Genomic DNA, 22,869 nt, shown 5'->3' on the forward strand with positions numbered 1-22,869 from the left:
CCAGAGCAGCTAAAATTCCGCTTACTTCACCTTTGATTTATTGCCAGTTGTACTTTATGTATGCCACACATTTTTGTAACTCTAAGTAGAAGAAGCCTGAGATGCAAACAAATTATGTCTGCTGTGTGAATGTCTCTCTAAATGAGAAATGAAATGAAACAGACTAATAGCAACGTAGCTAATATACTGCTGTATTATATTTAACAATTAAAAAGCCTAGACACATACAGCAGGTATATATTTATTTCAATAGTTTGCAATTATTAACAGTTTTTTGTTGCAATACATATTTGTAAAGAGAATGTCTCTAGTGTTAGCTAAATGTTTATAATATTCTCATATTTTATTGTTAATTTTGATAACAGTAATTCTTTAATAATTGATCAAAAAATAAGTTGCATTGACTGCACCTTATTAAATATGCTTCTACTGTCTCCTTCTTCTGCATTTCTACAGTTGAAAATCTAGCATCATTTTTTTTCTTTTTGAGTACTTGCATTGGTACTCGTTAATGGCCTACGCTGCTAATGAAGTAACAGACATTGGCATCAGCTGTCAAAAAAGGATATCACTGCACTCTTACTCTAGATGACTCCCTTCAGCAAATTAGTGTTTCAACCTGCCCCATTTAAAGTCCATCCTGGAATCATCCACAAGACATTCACATACATTTACAAATTGTAAATTAATAATCCACCTAAAATCATTATTTTCATTGGTTAACCTGAAAAATAGCACAGGACCTGACAATGCTGACAGTCTAGTGATCCCAAAGACCTCCTCTACAACTATCAACACTTGCTCAGTTACCACCACACCTCTGACTCACTGGAACACTTTTTCTAGCTCTGTGTGCGAGGCTCCCTCACATGCAAAGAAGCAAATTACACCTGCAAGTCCACCTTTTGCCAAAAGCACTGTACATCTGACATTTCCAAGAGTCTATATACAGTGTGTTTTTAAGTTGATTCTTGCATTTGCTGTCAGATTTCTGATATGCTGATGCCATCAATTCTAACTGTCAATCAATCTTTGTGTTCATTGGGGGTTCTGCAACCTAAACTTTTATTTTTTAAATCATCGGCTTATTTTACTTGCCATCTTAGTTTATGGGTTTACAGATATATAATTCAAGCTAATCACATGAATTTAAACTGACTATAGACATGAAATATAGTAATACTATACTGCTCAAAAGAATTAAAGGAACACTTTTTAATCAGAGTATAGCATAAAGTCAATGAAACTTATGGGATATTAATCTGGTCAGTTAAGTAGCAGAGCGGGTTGTTAATCAGTTTCAGCTGCTGTGGTGTTAATGAAATTAACAACAGATGCACTAGAGGGGCAACAATGAGATGACCCCCAAAACAGGAATGGTTTAACAGGTGGACGCCACTGACATTTTTCCCTCCTCATCTTTTCTGACTGTTTCTTCACTAGTTTTGCATTTGGCTACAGTCAGTGTCACTACTGGTAGCATGAGGCGATACCTGGACCCTACAGAGGTTGCACAGGTAGTCCAACTTCTCCAGGATGGCACATCAATACGTGTCATTGCCAGAAGGTTTGCTGTGTCTCCCTGCACAGTCTCAAGGGCATGGAGGAGATTCTAGGAGACAAGCAGTTACTCTAGGAGAGCTGGAGAGGGCCATAGAAGGTCCATAACCCATCAGCAGGACCAGTATCTGCTCCTTTGGGCAAGGAGGAACAGGATGAGCACTGCCAGAGCCCTACAAAATGACCTCTAGCAGGCCACTGGTGTGAATGTCTCTGACCAAACAACCAGAAAAAGACTTCATGAGGGTGACCCAAGGGCCCCATGTCCTCTAATGGGCCCTGAGCTCACTGCCCAGCAGCATGCAGCTTCGCCATAGAATACCAGAATTGGCAGATGCACGACTGGTGCCCTGTGCTTTTTACAGATGAGAGCAGGTTCACCCTGAGCACGTGACAGAAGTGAAAGGGTCTGGAGAAGCCATGGAGAACATTATGCTGCCTGTAACATCATTCAGCATGAGCAGTTTGGTGGTGGGTTAATGATTGTCTGGGGAGGCATATCCATGGAGGGTCACACAGACCGCTACAGGCTTGACAAAGGCACCTTGGCTGCCATTAGGTATCAGGATGAAATCCTTGGACCCATTGTCAGACCCTATGCTGGTACAGTGGCTCCTGGTGCACGACAATTCCTGGCCTCATGTGGTGAGAGTATGCAGGCAGTTCCTGGAGGATGAAGGAATTGATTCCATTGACTGGCCACCACACTTTCCTGACCTAACTCCAATAGAACACCTCTGGGACATTATGATTTGGTCCATCCAATGCCATCAGGTTGCACCTCAGACTGTCCAGGAGCTCAGTGATGCCCTGGTCCAGATCTGGGAGGAGATCCCCCCACAACACCATCTGTCATCTCATTAGAAGCATGCACCGATGTTGTCAGGCATGCATACAAGAACACAGGGGCCATACAAAGTGCTGCGTACAATTTTGAGTTGCTGCAATTAAATTTTGGCAAAATGGACTAGCCTGCCACATAATTTTTTCACTCTGATTTTTGGGGCGTCTTTGAATTCAGGGCTCTGTAGGTTGATCATTTTCATTTCCATCAAACGATGTGGCATCCTTTCGTTCCTAACACATTACCCAGTCTATATCAGTATAGATATCCAGGAGGATTTCTTTTTCCCATTGAGATCTGATGTGTTTTCAAAGTGTTCCTTTAATTATTTTGAGCAGTTTATAAACTAATTAAGCTATTCTACTCGGTACCTACTTAGACAGCACAGAATAATACATACATGTGTGATTTCCCATTGAAAATGTACAAACTTAATTCTCCTTCTGAACACTGGGTTTAAATTTTATTTGGTTCGTGGTATGCTGGGTGCAGAAACACACTGTAATCACTGCATGCTCCCAACCTCTTCCTCCTCCTCCTCCTTCTATCTAATGACATTCACAGCACTATTTGATTTGTATCTTGATTTGGCCCAATATCTTTTCGCTTTGTAGTCATTGAAGACTTAATATTTTTTCAATGTTTATTTTTGTAGATATTAAGCTCTATAGAGCATCTTTCTGTGCATTTCACATGAACATATTAGTAAAAATAATAAAAAAAAAAAACTACTTGTGGCGTTTGTGCCGGTGTGTGTCCTCATAGCACTGAATGCAAGAATGGAGGCATATTAGCATTTCATTGTCTCGTTCATTTATTTGGCAAGAAATTACATTACATTTCCTTATTTGGCTGATGCCTTTATCCAAGGCAACCTATAACATTTATGATATAATTGGTTCCATTCTTTTGCTTTTTCAGTTGGAGCCCAGGCAGGTCAAGTGGCTTGCTTGTGGGCACATAATGACATTAGTAGCAGGATTTGAACCCACAATCTCAAGGTCTGAAGTCTAAAGCCTTAACTACTATGCTACATTGTGTTATGATAAAGTTATATAAGTTATATTAAAAAGAGAAACAGTTCAGGAAAAATATTTGCCTATAGTTTAAAAAAAAAAATCAATGTTTGTTGATTATTTTAGGCACATGGAGATGCATGATACTGATGAAATGCATGGTCCATGAATTTTTAAAAGGGCACTTGGCAAGAATACTAGAGGATGATGAGGAGAAAGCTCCACATAATACTTGTAAACTAGCAGCTCCCATGCCATAAAGACTTCTCAGGTATAAACCAATGTAAAATACGGTAATTTATAAAGTTATTATATTTTAATGTGCATATGACATTCCATGTGTGTGAGATGCATTGTGTTCAGAGAAAAAGTAAAACAACTCTGATACTATTTGTAAGGAGATGGAAAGAACTGTTAGAAACTATATTAGTAATACATGTGCACAGATTTTACCAGTCATTCATCTTTTTTACTTCACTCGTTGGTGAAAGTTCATTCACAGAGTTGTATACATTTAAAAATACATTTGTGGCTGCAAGCAGAACCCAGCACTTTGCACTAATAATTATACTTTGCATATTCTTTAATGTTGGCAGTACACAGTGAATTGCTAATTGACAAAATCACTAAGGCTGTAAGCCTAATATCTCATATCGTGACAATGGCCTTCAGAACAAAGGAGATCTACTGCTGTATATGAGGGCCACAGTCCATGCCATTGGGTCATCCTGTATGACAAAGGCCAGATTTTTTTCAGAAAACGGGTACATGCAAAAGTTAAAAGCTTGCACATTTCCTTTGAAAGGAATAGTAATAAACTCCCAATACTTAGCATAGACACTGTTAAAGGAAGCAGCATAACTCACAAGAAAAGAAGTTGTAAAGTTCTCCACTTATGCACTCTCTGTTGCAGCACTGGTGCATTTTTAATACTATTTGGAATTTTTACATTTATTAAGTCTTTTTAATATTATCTGACATTTTAAGTTCTTTGTTCAGTTTTACAAGAGAAGTAATTTGTATTAGTACAGCTTTAAACAGAAATATAAAATAATTGGAAAGAAATGCAGTCATGAAAGTTAAACATTACATATATTTTCCAACAGAGTGTTAGTAAACCTACTTACTTACTCTTTATTTTTTTAAATTATAATTTCAGAGCTTTTTTAAAATGAAACTCTTCACTAGGTGCACTTTTAAAGCTCTCATGTAATACCTGAACAAAACTTTGGCTTAATTCAAAATTCCTGTTAATGCTTTCTAGGAAGGGCGACATTTCTAATTGTTCCCTTCCTCCAGTATTGTTGAAATGTTGGATTATGCATTAGAGTCAGAATTTTGAAGATACAACAGGTTTAGTAATGCAAAGATAGTTTTAAGATCGCAATGTTTAATTAACGAGAATGTGAAAAGGTTGTGTGTTAATTACAAAGATTAAATTTAGATGGCTGTGCATTCAATTAAGGCAAAGTGTTTACTAAATGGCCATATAATGCATTCAAAATAAATCATTGTATTGTAATGATAATCAATTATTCATGTTCTCTTGGGCTTCATGGCTCCAGTCAAGGATGCTTACAATTTAGCACTGACACATTTTTGTGTATGTCCAGAGCCTCTGTATATTTTGATCTAACAAGTTAAATAAAATATCTTATGGTCACTGGCACCAGTTACTTCATAGCATAAGAATTTTGCTTTAACCAATTGCACTCATTATACGCAAGTGCTGATAAACATTTATTTAAAAAGATTTTCACATTATGTCAGTTTTACTACACATAGGCACTTTACTTGGGATTTTATCTCGTATGATATATTAAGTGTGTTTATGCATGTATGTTAGATTTAGTCCAAAATAACAAACAAAACCAAAGATTCAAGGAAATGTATTTGGACTAAATAGCTTACCACTGTAATATTGGATCTGATTTATTAAGCATTCGTGAAAGCTGTAAACTCGCCCATCTTGATTGCAATAGCTTTTAATATGGTGTGTGTGTGATGGTGGGTAAACAGAGCCAGTACAAAGCCAACCTAAGCAGTTGATCCTTAAAAGATTAACTGAATCACCCATATACAGTAATTTATTTGAGACTGTTATAATCATTTCCAGAATCCACTCTTCATAATGATCTCTTGTCACTCGTCAATCCACTACGGCATTCCAGATCACCTCACTATACAACATCGCTTCAAGGCTGCCTTTTCTAATTCTATTCCTTCAAGGCTGTTCTTTTTCTGTCTGATCAATGGCAGTCATTAGCAGATATGTGCTCTGTAACTCTCCCCAAAGCTGCCTTTATATATATACAGTATATATATATATATATATATATATATATATATCCCCAATACACTTTTCTACAGCTCTATTTCAAGTACATTACACCATGAAAGTAGCTGTTCAATATATTCGAAGGTTTCCACAAAAAAAAAAAAAAAGAAAGAAATAACATACAAGTAGAGGAGCTTTCTTCTCTTCATAGTCAACCAAGGCCATCTGGTGGACAGAGTACATCACTGCCTCTATTTTGATATACGGAGCTAGAATCAGAATTAAGACTATTGCTATTTGCAAGCTACACTTCGTAACTGGCACACACAAAAGTGTTCTACATTTCCTCCATAGTCCCATTTTAAAAACTTACAAAAAGGACACTTGTAGTGCCACAAAGTGCAACTAGTAAGAGTTTCAGCAGATGCTGAAAAAGATGCACAGTGTACACCTCTCAACAGCAGCCTTTAGAGACACAGCAATAAAATTTGTAAGCTCACTATGGGTGCTTGCAAATGAAAAGTTTGAAACAAATTTACACCTTAAATGGAAAAAAAGCAGACAGGGGGAGTATTATGTCTGCTGTGTAAAGTCAGTTGAATTACACTCTTGTAAATACACAAAGCAGCCTATAGATATATACACTGAGTAAAACTGGTCGTAATGGGTGTCGATTTCTGTCAATGTATTTTGTCTACTGTTATACACAGGTATTTTAACAAAGAATTGTCAGGTTTGTGATCTTGGAGAAAGGACCAGATTGTCCCAGAAATACTTAGTTCTGTACCCAACCTTCTCATTGCTCATCGCTTACTTGCTATCTGTTATGTATGGAGGAGCAAGAGTGACTATGAGCACAGAGGATAGGTTATCTTGGTTAACAAGCAAAGCAGATGGACGGAGGGCAGAAGCAACTCTCTATCCTGTAGCCAATATAGACAATGTAGCCAATAAAATACACTGGTGCCTTGCTAGAAGAAGGTTTAATTGGATCATACCAAAGATTATGGCAAGCATGCTGTTACCCATTGTATTGAATGGTCAATACAATAAATATCAGTACAAAGAGTAAAAAATACATGCACATTCTTACCGGTCTATTGTAATCAAATGGGCATTATAATAGAGCTAGAACAATTTTGATAAATATCAACTGAATGACAGAAGTAATGGTTACTCACTATGCACCGTAAGAACTTCTTTACTGATTTCAGCATCAATGCAAATTCGTCCTCGACGCTCAGTATGGTCAGTACCACATAGACTAGGGACATTTGCCACACATCGCTTGTGAATATTCATTGTGCATTCTAAATAGAGAAAAAAAGTAAACGTCATACCAAAGACTCCAAACTGATCCCACAGACAATGAAAGATAATGACACTTGTTCAGTATGTCTGAATTAAGCTTTCTAATAACACTAGAAGCCTTGAAAGTACACATTATGTTCTTTGCAATAATTTAATTACACTTGTCTAACTGCCGATTTTAATGTTGAGTTTACAAAATGACACACAGAGTCTTATCACAGTAAGAATCCATCATTACACCTGTATGAAGGAACATTTAAGAGATAAACTAGATGTTAACAATGAAGTACAGGGAGTTTCCTGAAATGGAAGGCAGTAGACAACTTGGATACTCACGATCACATTTCATCCCCTGGTGAAGAAGTCCATACAGCAAGGACCCGCAATGGTCACAGAAGGTTGGGCTAGAGTAGGTGTGCACTTTGAACTTGTGCTTACTCCTTGGGTCCTGAAACAAAGAAAAGACAACAAACATTTCTGTTCTGGGATCAATGTCTTTGGCACTGTCCTGCCAAAGCATGCTGTGCCATTTGACAGAACTGCCAATATCAAACTGAGTTGCCCTGTTGTAGTGCCAACAGCATACTGTGCTTCTCTGTAGCAGCGCCATCACTACTGTGTGTCAATCTGTAGCACTGCCAGTAGCACGCTGTGACTTAATTAACACTCAAAATATCAAAATCTGTATCTCAGTAGCAGTACCCTGACCACACTATGCCACATAGTAGTGTTAATATTATAGAATGGTACTCCACAGCAATGGTAACTGCACACAGTGCGGCCTGCAATAACTGCACGACTGTGCCATGTCTCAGTAGCACTAGTATTAATAACTCACACTGCTGGCTCAGAGTAGTTGCCAGTACTTTATGCTAACACTGTGATTAGAATGACATGACCACACTGTGCCTGAGTAGAACATCAAGAACACACTGCACTACCCTATAGCACTGCCAAAACTCCACACTTGGCAATGCTTATACTACACTAGGCCCTAGCACTGGTGTCAGTGTCATGCCGAAGAAAATATACTAATGAATCGGTGCTTCATTTACTGTGTGGCAATGGCAGTGTATTTGAAATTTACCTGCCTGTTGGGCTGTCGGCTTCCTAAATACAAACAAGTAGAACACACAGCATGTTGAACAAAGAGGAGTACTCACTTCAGAGGCTGGTCCTTTGTCAGCGCCAGGGCAGGAAAATGTGACAAACTCATGACAGCGTTTGTGAACCACAAAGCAGCAGACTGAAACCAGAACAGAAGAAAAGAAATGTTACATACATATTGGTTAGGTGGGCAAGGGGGAAAGAAGATGGGTTCACATGAGCAGAGAGACACCTGAATGGTGTAACAGTACAGCCCAGGGGGTCAACAGGCTGCATAATGACAGGGTGCCTTGTTGACAGGTTGAGGAAACAGAATGCTGGACTCTCTTGACCTGTGGAGAAGTGGGGTGGAGACAGGGGGCAGCAGCCGAAGTTAAGTGCAGGCCGGGGATTCTTCTGATTGGTTCTAATGTGCAGGAGGACACAAGATTTCCTGACTCAGTGCTGAAGGAGATTGGGTGAGAGCGATGTACAAGGTCAGCTGATGGTTAAATGTGGGTGGTGGGAGAACAGTCTCATGAATTGCAGCAGGACAGAGAGAAACTAGTGTAGTTGTGAGTGGTTAGGTCTGGAGCTGCCAAAGTGAATACAGAGTGGTGTGCCACGTGTGAACTTGCTATGAATGACAGGACTAAATTCCAAGTGTGCAATCTACTATAGAGGGAGGAGAAGGATGAGTTGCTGGGCAGCTGAAACACATTGTGATACTATTAATCGAGGCTAAGGGGCAATCTATGGAATGCATGAGGAAAACTAACTCATTTAATAAAGTTTAATTGTAAACAGAAGTCTACAGTAAATCTGCCAATATTGACAAAAACTCTTCTATAAAAACAAGGCTAATGTTGTACTAACCCTATTGCCACAGGTTGCTTAGAACGTACAGAATAGCTTTTTAAGTTAGCAGTTGCTACCAAGGGACCTATTATTGCTAGGAAGTCATTACAGTCCTTCAATCAATCACAGTATACACCAAAAAAGGCAAGATTTGGAGCACAAAAGTACACTTATCTAGGCCTACTCCACTGGAAATGATATCAGTCACACCTTGTTAGAGGAGTTTACATCAATCATGAATCAGTAAGTAAAGTGTGCACCATCACCCATTTAGGTCTTGTGTTAACACTAAAGATTCTGCACATTGTAGGGTGAGGTCCTATGAATGCAATTCTTACTTCAGGATAAAAGGGAATTCAAACCACATGAAAAAAATCTAAATCATTTTTATTCATACATTTATTAATTATGCAACAAATTACACAATTGCACAAATTACTTGCCTTATACATGCTTCAGATTCTATACCTGTAATTAATGACAGAAATACAGTAAATATCCAATGATAGTGAGAAGACCTAACAGGGTTTCTCCATGGCCTCTTTGGTGAAGTGGACAGGAAATTCCCACTGTTCCCAGTAATTGTGTAGTAGAGCTCTTTGGAAATTCCATGGCGAACTGACAGAGGCTATACAAAGTTACAGTCCCAAACATATCTGCAGCTATTGGCTCTACTGGGCCACATGCTCCAAAACAGCTGGACTCATCCTGCAACATTACAGCGATGTAATGGAGTACACATTCTTCATGTTGCTGGGGGTCTCTACTTGGATACACTTTCCTTATTTTGTCAGTGCTGGGAGCTTCTATTGACACAGATCTTCCTCAAATTGAAAGGCAGTACAAGAACATTAGAGTAACTATGTTATGGAGTAGCTCTTCTTCAACATTGGAGAGCTCCGGACCTCATGAAATGCCTTGGTACTGTCTTGTAGAGACTACAACAGCGCACACCAACACATCAGACAGGTGTGGAAAACAAGCTGGACAAAACAAGCAGGTAAATGAATCATACAGATAGGATTACAAGGTGAGTCTAAAAATAAACTGTCTGTCACCCTCAAACAGCTGCTTCAGTAACATACAGACAACCTCTCCAGTTACTGTCAGCCTATGACCAAGTCATCACAGCCAGGTCAGTATTAGGCCAAAACATCACTACTTAGCTTAAGGGAGACCACCTTCACTCCTAGTCCAAAGATGACTTACTGATGGACTATGCTGTCTTATACCCAGTTTTCTCAAAAATGGAAGAAACCGTCTTGGGAACAACTAGAGGATATTTGTCCACACTGTGGCTGACCACACAGTGATACAACCTTCAAGAACTATTAAGAGCTCCAACCAGATTTCGGCTAGGTAAAGAATTGTGTGGTGAAATAGACAGACATTGTAGTCTTAAATAATGCTAAACATTGATTTTAGTAAAACTGCCCCATCCAGCATGCTGTTCCTCTATTGGCACCAGTCCAATCCCAGCAGTCGTGTAAAACGTCAAGTTCTCCACAACATGGCAGACTACAATGAAATACTTCTAAATGAGTCTTCAATTCAGTTTAAGTCAAAGGTGAAACATCTGTGTGTGTTTGGGGTTTTCTACAGTAAGTATGTTTTGGGTTTTTTATCTAGTAGTAACCTACTTTTTTGGATTTCAGAATTGATTTTGTCAGTCTTTGGGCTTGGTCCTTTCAGGGAGCCCTTTTGCCATATTTTGTTCTTTTTGACTTTTCTTTTTCCCTTCTGATTATACCCTTTAAATATATTAAAAATATTATTTTGTTATTTGGGGCCACAGGTTTAATGATTCACATCTCATTTATGTTGAGAATTTTTTTTAGTCTAGGCCATTTTGGCCTGTGCAGGTTGTGAAGCCTGCTTCTTTATTTGGGGGCAAGGCTTATTTTCATTTCTCGGCTTCACAGTGCTGCTTACAGCTAGATTTATGTTTAAAGCCATTTCCCTGGGAGGAGGCAAATCATGACACAAAAACTATAAGAACATGCAAACAGTCACAGTTCAAATATGTGCTGACATATACTGTACAGTGAAGTTGCTACTAAAGGTCAGGGAGACCACCTCATGGCTGCATGGCAATGCTGTACCCTTAATCAACCTGCTTTTAAGGACAGCATAAAAGCCCCGGGTTGCTGTTGGTGAAGAAGATATACAAGGAAGACTATAGGAGCAAAAAGAGAGGTAAGCTAAGCGGTATTTCCAAAAGGAAGGGGTTCAAGAAGGGAGACACAAAACAGAAGAGTGGCCCGGACTGGAGGAATGAATACACACAGAAAGGATAGTGTGTGGTTTAAAAGACAGAAGAAATTTTAGACCATGGCTCCTTGACTACAGGATGGACACTCAATAAGTGGGATACAGCCACAGTGGAAGGGTAGCAGATAGGTTTAACAATGAAGCCAAGAAAGGACACTTGAACAGCAGGGATACTGGGCCAGATAATTGACAGAGCAAAGATGGAATACCAATCAACTGGAATGGCACTAGAGATGCAAGCAAGCAGAAAAGGGTAATGAAGACAGAGCGGTCCAATAATGGGACATGAGGAAGGGCTGAAGCAAGGTAAAATTCCAGATTAACCAATAGGCCCAACAGAGGCAAATTACCACACCAGGAAAAAGACAAAGATGATATGGGAAACTAGACTAGGGGCACAGAACCAAAGAGGTGTATACCAGGCTACAATAAATGTGAAATACTGAACCAGGGGAAGGATGTGGCACAGTTGGAATGTTTGACCATCAGAATGATAGAAGAGATATGGGATACTAAACAGTTGGAAGAACACACAAGAAATAAGGGATACTGGACCAGATAAGAGTTAGGAAACTGACCCGGGGAAGGACATGAGACACTAGACCATGGATTATTGGAAAGTTTAAATACCAGATTAGGAGGAGGAGGAGGAAGAGGATGAATAAGAGAATGATCATAGTAACGAGAATGGAAACCAGTTAGTATCAGATGAGTGTAAACTTTGAGGAAAGATAACCGAGTGGAGGAACTAGCATAGAGAGATAACAAATGGATGGTCTGAGAAACAGCACAAAAGAAACAGGAAATGCTGAGGAAGGACTCTATATTATATATATATATATCTATATCTATATATATATCTATATATATCTATCTATATCTATCTATCTATCTATATATAAATAAATAAAAGCAGACCAGTGCTGTTAGTAGAAATCATTAAGGACCTCATAAAATATTCAGTATATGCAACAGTGGCCAATACTGGGCAGTGGATGCATAACACAAAACCAGAGCCCCTCTTGCCTGAAGGGTACTGAGGAGAACCCCTAAATGAAGTACTGCAAAGCGTGGGACAGGAATGAAGAGGCCTGAAGAGGCAGCTGTGGGCAGTAATCCTCTTCAGCCAGCATGCAGACTGAAACATCATAATGATAAGAGGCGTTTGCTTCTAAGTTGCTACTTCAGGAATGCAGAGTGAAGCTTGAGAGCTGCAATGGTACACATAGTGACACAGATTTACCACTCACAACCCACAAAGCCACTGAGTATTTTATTAACTTTATATGAAGAGAACATGCATTTTCTAAATAATCATACAGAAACAAAAGGCAATACATATGCAGACAAACGTTTAGCGTGTCACATCTGCAGAGTAGGACCCTAGCAGACACCACACATTAACACAAGTTCCTTCCTGTACATGCAAGCTTTTATCCTGGAGGAGGACACAACAATCTTCTTATTCAATATAATTGTAACAGAAACAGTATACATCAATAAAACTAGATATCTAAAGATGAAAGACACTGCAAAAAACTGTACTCATACACACAGAGGACAAAGCTGTAGGATGCAGAGTTCTTACAGCCTCCAACGCCAGGAGGTAAAGTTAGCGTTCAGATCAGATAACAAGGAAGCAAAACTACAGGGCACCCAGACCTAATGGTATCAGATCTCTATGATGTAAAGTTGCAGGAGACTGAGATGATACGGGATCAGACTAGAGGAGGAAACGCAGTTGGGTAAATAAAAATAATGTGGAAAATGAATACTGACCCAACTAAATGTAAATTCTCAAACACAAATTAATGGGGTCTACTTTGAGTAATACAAGACTACAGAAAATGCCTAACTCATTATATACAGGATTCATAAAACTTCCCAATACCAGGAAGTTCAGAGAGAGAGAGAGAGAGAGAGAGAGAGAGAGGGAGAGAGATTATTATTAACCACTCAAAATCCAGGTAGTTTACACTTCTTAATACTGCCCCCCCCACTCTATATTATATAGTATAAACATATCTATATTTCTGCCTATATATATCCATCCATCCGTCGATCCCATTTCTTAACCTGTTTATCCAGGGTGAAGCCGTGGGGAAGCTCCAGCATATCCCAGCAATCATCAGGCACAAACCAGGAGCAACACCCAGATAGGGCACCAGTCCATCCCACGGTGAACACACACACACACACAATTATCTCTCTATTATAAAAAAAAAATCTTGGAAAGGGAGACTAGGGAGACGAGACGTGATCTTCTCGGAAGACAATTTGACGTCCCGTGAGAAACACTTTAACATCACGCAAGACAAGTCAGTAAGACAAAATTTAAAAAGTGCACGGACATCTAACCTAACAGTTGTTGGAATGCTTTTGGCAGACACGCTTCATGTGCTCCCAGCTCTTAAAACAACGACAAGCAACAAACAGAAGACACAGTTTTTCAGCAGCAGTAAGTCAACAGATGATCCGATTGCTACTCCTTCGCGTGCGAAAAGCCAAACAGCAACAGTCACCCCCGACCCCCTTTACAACGCGAGTGGCAGAGATGCGAAGTGGCAAAAGGACAGCTGCTGTACAGGCTTTTAAATAATCGACTTGCAGCGCGACAAGCAGAATACACAGCTCGCCAGCAGTAGCAACAAGCCAGCAGATGATCCAACCGCTTCTCCTTAGCGTTCATTCCGCTCAGATGAGAATAGCAGTAGTTCAGTTGTGTGTTAGCAGTCAAGAAATAAAGCCTATGTAACAAACTGTAAAACTGCATAAATATTCAATTGCCGACATAATCCTTACTGGATCATGCAAGAAATTCGTATTCCTTCTGTGTATTAAATTAGATACTGGTGATACTTCAGTAAGTAGATTACCATTCAACTATTTCCCATAGTTGTAGTATTTGCTATAACTATAAATAAATCTCAGGGCCAAAGTTTTGACCATGTTGTAATATACCTGTGTTTGGGGTGGGGTTGGTGTTGGGCTGCCATAGGTGGCCATGGGGGGCACATCCCTCTAGTATACATATACACAAAGAATATTCTTGAAAAAGTATTCAGTCCTCAAAATTATTCCTCTTTAATATATACAGATTCTAAACTTACAATATATTGAAGTAATACCTTTGCAGCTAATCTACAGAACAGTGTACATCATTTCAAGTCAAAACAAACTAATTTAAAACCTTTCAACAATTTACTAAAAGGGAAAATATTCATACCATTTGTAAATATCAGGCGAGCTTTGCTCAGGGGCAGTGCAGTACCCTACCAACTCACCTAGGTTGTTACAACTGGATCACCTGATCAATTGATTTACGAGGATAAATACCACCTTTTTCAAAGAGATCTAACAGTAGAGCAGAGATTTTCCACACAGGAAATTAAAATGAACATAAAAGAACATTAAGAGATATTAAGTATAGAGATAGGGAAGGGTACAAGACCATTTTAAAGGCATTGAGCATATCTCAGAGCTCAGTGCAGTTCATAATATGGAAGGGAAAAAAATAAGAAACTACAGCCATACTGCTTAGGTCATGTCACCCTTCTAGACTTAGTCAATGAACAAGAATAGCACTGGTCAGAGAGGCTAAAGCAAGGCCTGGGGTAGATTAACTAAATTGGGGATCCCTAGGCCGAGACTAGCTTAGTCCCCCAAATCATGACCTTCCTGTTAAAACAAATGCTCCACCTCTCTGTGCCTTACCTTCACATAGCAAGAATGAAATGCAAATCACTCTGTGACACTTGATGCAAACATTTATTCCTTATTATTTTTTATATTTTTATTGATTTTAATTAGAAACAGGTAACATTCCATACAGTCAAGACAAATTTACCAAATCAACATTTACTCTAAAATAATGACGTAATGATATATTATGGGCCATGGAAATGCCAATCGGGCATTTAGACCAAGCATACAATATCAACAACAGTGACCAAAGGAATAAGCAGTGAGAATCAGCTACAAACAACATGATATGAGCAACAAGGTCACTCCTGCTAGTGGCCTACTGCTGTCTAGCCAGTCCACCCACAACATCCCCAAAACTCAGATGAATGCATAACACAATAGGAAAATGCATGTTCCTGTCTTCAAAAGCTTTTATTCTGGTGTCCCTTGTAGCAAAATCCTTTAGGATTTTTGTGAAACAGAATTGTTGAGGTGTCTCAGATTTTAATGGGGCAATAGTGTTGGACTGTCGAGTCTTTCTGTTGCACTGTAGAACTCAGTCTCTTTTATGCCATAGCCTGCTTTGATAAAGAGCACTATTCATTGGTATTAGTGGCAAGTAATCAGGCATGGACTGGCATCAAAAAAATGGCTCTGGACTTTTGTCCGGACTGGTGTGTCACAATTGGCCAGGCACCAGGTATTCTAGTACCCTTCAATGCACATACGCATGTTAATCTCTATTGATTTATAGTTAAAATCGTGCAGGGTCCTCCTGTTCAGTCCTGTGAACCCATCCTCAAAACCACAGGTTTTTGTTTCATGCAGATTCACAAACAATGCATTATTATTACCTTTTATTGATCTCATTTTTTTAATTATCTGGTCTTTATTCCTTCTCACGCTTTTTATTAATAAAAGTGCAATATTATAATAGCTACATGTTTCCTAAATGCTCATACATCTGTATTTTTGCCATGTCTTTAAATGTTTAACTTTCTTCGGTCATTTTCTTCTCAACCTTGTGGGTTTGCTCTCTTAATTGCACACCAATACTGAGAACTGATAATAAGCACAGCAGACCTCAGGGCCAACAACGAATAGTAATGAAAAGGCAGCTATTTCAGTGTTACCCACTTGTATCCTTTAAACACTGGCTTATATAATAATATTATAAGGGAAAAAAAAAAGAATTTGTATGCATCCATCACACAAATTCTTCATTCAGTAAAAACGTAGCACAGCCAATCTGTAATTTCTGGATTGACACAAAAGATACTCCTGCAGCTGCAAAATTCCTCCTTCCTCTTCTCAGCGGTGCACGGCTCCATTGTAGGTGCTGCTATTGGCCTTACAAAAATTACTTTGTGAGGGTCCACCATAGACAAAGCGGGGATTTAGTCCTAATTAAACGTCTGTTCATGGCTTGCTAGCTAATGTTAACAACACTCCATGTGTTTTAAAGTTGACATCCTTGCAAAATAAAGCATAGTTTAGAAAATAAAATCAAAAATAGATCTTCTGACTATGATGTTGTCTTGTAAACACTCCTAAATCTTCCATTTATCTTTTACCAATGAATCATTGATAAAGGAGTTATTTGCTGTACATGATGATGAAAATATGATAATAATAATAATAAATAAATAAATAATGGAAATAGGATACACATTTTTTGTATTGTATTTTTGTCAGTCATTCAGAGAAGACGTGCAGGAATGAACGTTACTGTACTGACCACTTGTACACACTGACCCTGCTGCAGTCCTTGTGCATTATTGGCAATTTATGCGTTCATTTTCATTTTGCATTGTTTTCTTGTTTGCAGCGGGGTGGGGTGTTAGTATGTGATTGGACAGACATTTGCACGGAGGATGCAGCGTGGGCCACTCACATCACATGCGTCTCTCCCTTTACTCTTTACAGCTTGTGGCTCAACAGCGCTGTTCAGAAGGAGGGCAAGATTTGGTTTGTGCTTTGAGTCCATCCCAGAAGGTAATGCAAGATACATCTGTTAAGTAATGATAGCAGCAAATTGATCTAATTCCCCTAAAACGGACCTCACAGACAGTCAGGCTCCCAACACTGCAGCCCAGGTTGGCCTATTTGTTAATTCACCTCTGTCTGCACCAATTGTCATTTTGACCAAGTTACATAAGTCAGTGACTGACTGGAGTGGATGTTACAGTAACAGCTAAATTACCTTCAAGGCGCTGAACAATATGGGACTTGATATAAGAGTGGCAAAGAAGCAAAAAAAAATTCTTGCTTATAAAGACTTTGCAAAATGTCACTAGGAAGATACTGCAAATATGTGGCAGAAAGTCTTGTGGTCCGATTAAAGTGGAACTTTTAAGCTTGAACACTTGGTGCTATGTGTGGCATAATTCTAACACTGCTTATCGGGTAGGTAACACCATTTCTGCTGTTAAATATGGTGGTGGCAGCATCATGTTGAGGGCATGCTTTACAGCAGTGGGGACTGTCAAGCTGGTTAGAAATGACAGGGAATGGAATATTTCACAACACAGACAGATCCTGGTAGGAAACCTGCTAGCGGCCCCTGCAAGACAGCTTAAACCATGCAGGTAGTTTGTCTTTCCACAGGACAAGGACCCAAAGCACACTTGGCAGAGCTACAAATAAAAAAAAAACAAAACAAAACTGATGGCTTTGAGTGGCACTGTCAGGGTTGCAGGCCTGTTCCCACAAGTCCGAGGTAAATACTTCTGCACAAGATAGATTTTTAAATATATTTGACTAAATTATTTGTCCTGCGAGACTGTATATTTGTTTATGTTTCTGCTAATGTGTGCATCATATTTTTCCCCTTGGGATTAATAAACTTTAATCTAATCTAAAGTATATTGCTTAACAAGTACTTTAAAGTTTCCGTGTATAATGTGAATACACTAAAATGTGGTCAAATCAAATCAAGCGGTTAGTGTGCATTGCTATTTTGTAGTCAATTTTAAACTGCCTACTCTATTGATCAGGAGACATTGTCATTAGCACAAGCTGCTGCAGCTCTGTCACCCAGGACTGCACTCCATTTTAGGAGGGATTCCGACACTTGCCTGCCAATTCCGATTGTTATAATATTGCCAAAAAATGTACTGTCACTACTTGTTATTCATTTTCCTCCCTTAAACTCCCACTTAATTAAAATAAAACTCAGTTGAACTCAGTAGTTTGAATTTCCAGGCAATCGCAGCTTGAACGATTACAGTGTGATTTATTGTTAGTATTCTTTTTTCATTCTTGTTAACAGTTAGATTATTTAACCTGGGGGGTAAAGTTGTGCAGTTCAAAAAAATTTTACTAGCAAAACCCCTAGAAATTTTACTAAATGTCAGCTGAGAATAAGTAACAAAATTCCAGGTAAAACATCCTTAAGGCATGAAGGTAAAAATGTGCCCAAAGCAATTTTCTTCTGTATGTTGAAAACGCTAATTAGCCCCTAGATTTCTATTGGAATTCTTTTTCTTTTATATTATTCACTGTCCATTAATCTTTTGATTAAGCCCTTGACAGTTGCAAATGCCACTGTAAAAAATGTCCCGCAGGATAAATTTGTTTTTTCAAGTCAATAAATATACCCCTAGTGTTTTTTAGTTTTGGGGCATTTTGTTTTGCTTTATCTTTTTAGTTTTTGATTATATTTGACTTACTTTTAGTTTATCACTACTTTCTAATTATAGTTTTTATTGTATTTTTCATTTTTTTTTAGTTTTTATTTAGTTGAATCAAATAATTCTAGTGCTTTGAAATCGATGAGCTGTATGCTAAGTATGGAAGTGTTATTTGAAGAATGTTTCGTTGCACAGAGATCCACTGTCAGAGTTTATTTCAATGTAGGGCAGATCCATCCATCCATCATCCAACCCGCTATATCCTAACTACAGGGTCACGGGGGTCTACTGGAGCCAATCCCAGCCAACACAGGGCACAAGGCAGGAAACAAACCCCGGGCAGGGCACCAGTCCATCACAGGGCACGCGCACAAACACACACACCAAGCACACACTAGGGACAATTTAGGATCACCAATGCACCTAAACTGCATGTCTTTGGACTGACACAGGCAGAACATGCAAACTCCACACACAGGGAGGACCCGGGATACGAACCCAGGTCTCCTAACTACGAGGCAGCAGCGCTACACATTGCGATGTAGGGCAGATTTGGTACACAATTCTTGTTAAAATAAATCTTGAGTGGGACGGATAGGATAGGTATGTTAGAATTAAGAGTTCAGCCTGGTGAGGTCATGTGGTCATCGGGAGTGGACATGGATGCATGTGCTTAACACCTGTCCAACTGTTTATGAAATTCTCAATTAGTTTGTAAACACTCTGCCATGGTAAAACATTAAATCCATATTGTGCCGAAAGCATTCATAGAAGACAAACTTTATTGTGTTGTAGATTTAATCTTAAATGGATGAGCAAAAATGGCAAATACATCTATTTAAAATGTATCAAATATGTTTTAAATTGGAACACAGGCAGATTATGTGATGGAAACTGGGAATGACATGGCACCCTTATTGTTTTGTTTTAGTGTCCTTGTCACTACACCAATAAGTTCCACCTGATTTAAGGTAACCAAGAAATTGGATTGAATACTTAAAACAATGCCAAATCATAAGAATGTGGTCTGTTGGCAAACACTCCGAGATGAGAGCCACAATGTTTCCAGTTCAGTCCCCAAACATGCAGTAAATAGCCAGTGCTACATGTATTAAGCACTTTTAGTTGGTGATCACTCTGAAAAGGTGCTATATGAAATAAAGTTTGATTCAGCAATGAGTGGTTAAGAACATGCACAAAAAACATTTATTGTTTACTTAAAAAAAACATTTTCCTTATTATATATTTCATAAGTCATGCAAAATGACACCTTTTATTGACTAACTAAAAAGATTACAATATGCAAGCTTTCGAGGCAACGCAGGCCCCTTCTTCAGGCAAGATGTAAGTTTCTGTATTACATTTTGCCCGAAGAAGGGGCCTGGGTTGCCTCGAAAGCTTGCATATGGTAATCTTTTTAGTTAGTCAGTAAAAGGTGTCATTTTGCTTGACTTTCCACTGCATTCATAATGGCTAACATGATACAACACCCTAGTATATTTCATAAGAAATGTAATTACAACAAATTCCGAGTGTATTTAGAATTAAAAAATAATAATTGCCAAAAGTTAAGGGTAACAAAGTGGCAGTAATAGTTTGGGCCTATAACAGCTATCAGTCATTACACCCATAGAGAACTTGGTGAATTTTTAATCAGAAGTTTAGGTTTGAATGCACCGTATCAAAAATTAACATCCATCATTTTAAAATTTAGGCTTTATTTGAAATTAATAATGCTTTTATTTATTACTGAATATCGTTGAGCACTTTAGAGCAGCCTTATGTGTGGCATAATATCAACCAGCATGTTTGCGAAAAATAATGAGAAAAAACACAGAACCTTCCATTCAGCAACATACTAAATCATATTTGTGTATGCTGATCCTGTTAATGTGTCTATTTGATTTTTCTTTTTGTTTTTGCTTGTCAAAATAGCACACAGAGGACTGCACATTCTTGTTTTACAATCCTGAGAGCGATTACTCATGACGCAAAAAAGATGAACATGCAAATGAAAACCTCTATTATCAAAGTCCCTACAAAGAACAAGCACAGGCAAGTAAATAAAAACAGTTCCATCATCACCTCATTTTGTCTCTGCCATTAGAGTAACTTGTTACTGTTGGTTAGAAAGATGCCGCCAAATGAAAAGTTAACATTTGCACTGCACCATGCAATGCATGTCTCTGCTATATGCCGTTTGGTATGGTATTTGTAAAAGCAGTGTTAAAGTTAGGAATGATAAATGCAAAGCATTTTATTACTAAAAATGTTTGTGATGCGGCATCGTTTGCAATGATGGAGACACTACGTTAACTTTGGTGAACAGGACCTGAGAAAACAATTACAGTAGATGTTTAAGCTGTGTTTCACATACAAATACTAGTGAGCATTTGCTTCTTTTCTAAGCAAAGGACAGCCGGTTTTACTTGACCTATTAGTATGTTTGCTAAAACCAGTTACTCCAGATTCAGTGTCATTAGGGAGCTAGAGTCTAGGCAAGGCAGGAAACAGCTATTGGGGGTTCTCTCCTCCACACTTTGAACCTACAAATTAAGAACCCAACAATCACCCAAACATTCACATTCAAAAAAGGACGGAAGCCAAAGTATCTGCAGTAAACCTTTGTGGATAGAGACCAAACATCCAGGTCTAAAACTTCACACCAACAGCACAATGAAGTTTTGTGTTTTAACTCTATGAGGGCTGAATATTTCTTTCCGAAAAGCACACAATGCACTGGTTTCAGACATAAATCAACATAAAACGTCTGTTACTACGTGCTGTGGTTGCTGTTGGTGCCTGTTTGGCATCATCCTGCAGCAGTGGCGGCTCGATGGCCAGCAGGAATGCATGGCGGGTTGGCTACCTCTCTGCGCTTGTACAGCAGGTGGGCGACGGCGACAGTGGCAGTCGCTGTGTGACGCAATATGGTTTGTACCTCTTGTCATCATAAGTGGTGGTCCTCCTAGGCGAACGCTGCTGTAGGCGTATCTGGTACACAAACGCATTCAGCAGCACAATCAACTGGGGACCAACAGGCTGATGCTGGTACCTCAATTTCATTTTTGATCTCCATCTCCAGATCACTTGCATCAAACTCAAGAGTCTGAGAAGTTAAGAGTCTGATTCAGCGATAATACAGAGAATGTCCATGGAGTATATTGCTTTGTACATTTACTTTAGTCTCACCAGATGCTGATGCCATTTTTGCTCTTCACTACTTCTGCATGTGCAGGGAATCAAGGTCAAATCAACAAAGCTATGTAACTTTCCTTCAAGCAAAGAGAGTTGAACTAAAAAGTAAGGACGAGTTTCGTCTCAGTTTACAGCCAATTACCGTCCTCTTCCACTGAATTTAGACAAAAGTCAACATCAGCCCTGAAAGAGTTAAAGAAGTAAAAAGGATATCCTAAGTACAATCCAACCTAAAATACTGCTTTGTGACACAGTCAAAAACAAATAGTTTCTGCATAGCAAAAAGAAAAAAACATCATTAGTGTTAAGTAGTTTTGTAAGGAGGAGAAAAGCAGCACATTACCAAGTCGATATGTGGGACTGATCCACATGCATAGGACACATTCAGCTCAAGTCACTGCTGCTAATGGAGATGCCACCAGTTATTACATTTGTGGAGTTTTTCCAGCAGTGACACAGGTACAGAATGCTTGAAGATACATAAAACTACAATTTTTGTATGTTTCCTTTGTAAACTATTAGCAGTATTAAAAAAAAAAAATGGATCAGATCATATTTTAGCTTAAATGACTGCAGAAACTGAACTGCTGTACTGTTAAGGAATTAAAGACTTTTTCCCACCACTCTACTAGGGATTGTAAAAATGTGCTATCAAGTGCCTACTGGCAATATTTCCTCATAATTCAATAATTGTTATCTGCTCATTGTGCAACAAAATGCTCTGCAGTACAGAGACATGTATATTTATTATATTTGAACGTTTAATCCATACACCTGCACTTTGAAATCAAAATTTAAGGATGTCCTGATTACAAGTGAAAACATTACATGTATTTCACTTGGCTAATAAAAAAATACATCTGAAATTTCACAGAGTAAGAACAGTGCAACAAGTAAAAGTTGTTAAAAACTAGAAAAACTTTTAGATCAGCATGCCACTCCTGTTTTAAATTCAGGTTTTACTCATAATATGAACTCAGCACATCATAATCTTTAATCGTACTTCTTCATTCAGTAGCAATACAAGAAATAAATAAAAATGTGAATGTATGCAGAATGGGAAAACAAAGCAAACTGGACTAGTGCACAAAAATATGCAATATGTAGTGTACTAGAACTATAAAATGACGG

The 22,869-nt window shown here is 38.6% G+C and overlaps 1 protein-coding gene across 2 annotated transcripts in view; it reads right to left on the minus strand.

Annotated features, from left to right (window-relative positions):
- Positions 1-22,869, minus strand: part of prkcba (protein kinase C, beta a) — a 101,259-nt gene that overhangs the window by 39,904 nt on the left and 38,486 nt on the right. For both annotated transcript variants that reach the window (XM_039775251.1, XM_039775250.1), the window contains exons 3-5: positions 8,173-8,255; positions 7,346-7,457; positions 6,880-7,008 (exon numbers count right to left, since the gene is read on the minus strand). In XM_039775251.1, coding sequence (XP_039631185.1) covers positions 6,880-7,008; positions 7,346-7,457; positions 8,173-8,255 — 324 coding nt within the window. The remainder of the gene's footprint in view (positions 1-6,879; positions 7,009-7,345; positions 7,458-8,172; positions 8,256-22,869) is intronic.

This window comes from Polypterus senegalus, chromosome 13, assembly GCF_016835505.1.
Source record: "Polypterus senegalus isolate Bchr_013 chromosome 13, ASM1683550v1, whole genome shotgun sequence".
NCBI lineage: Eukaryota > Metazoa > Chordata > Cladistia > Polypteriformes > Polypteridae > Polypterus > Polypterus senegalus.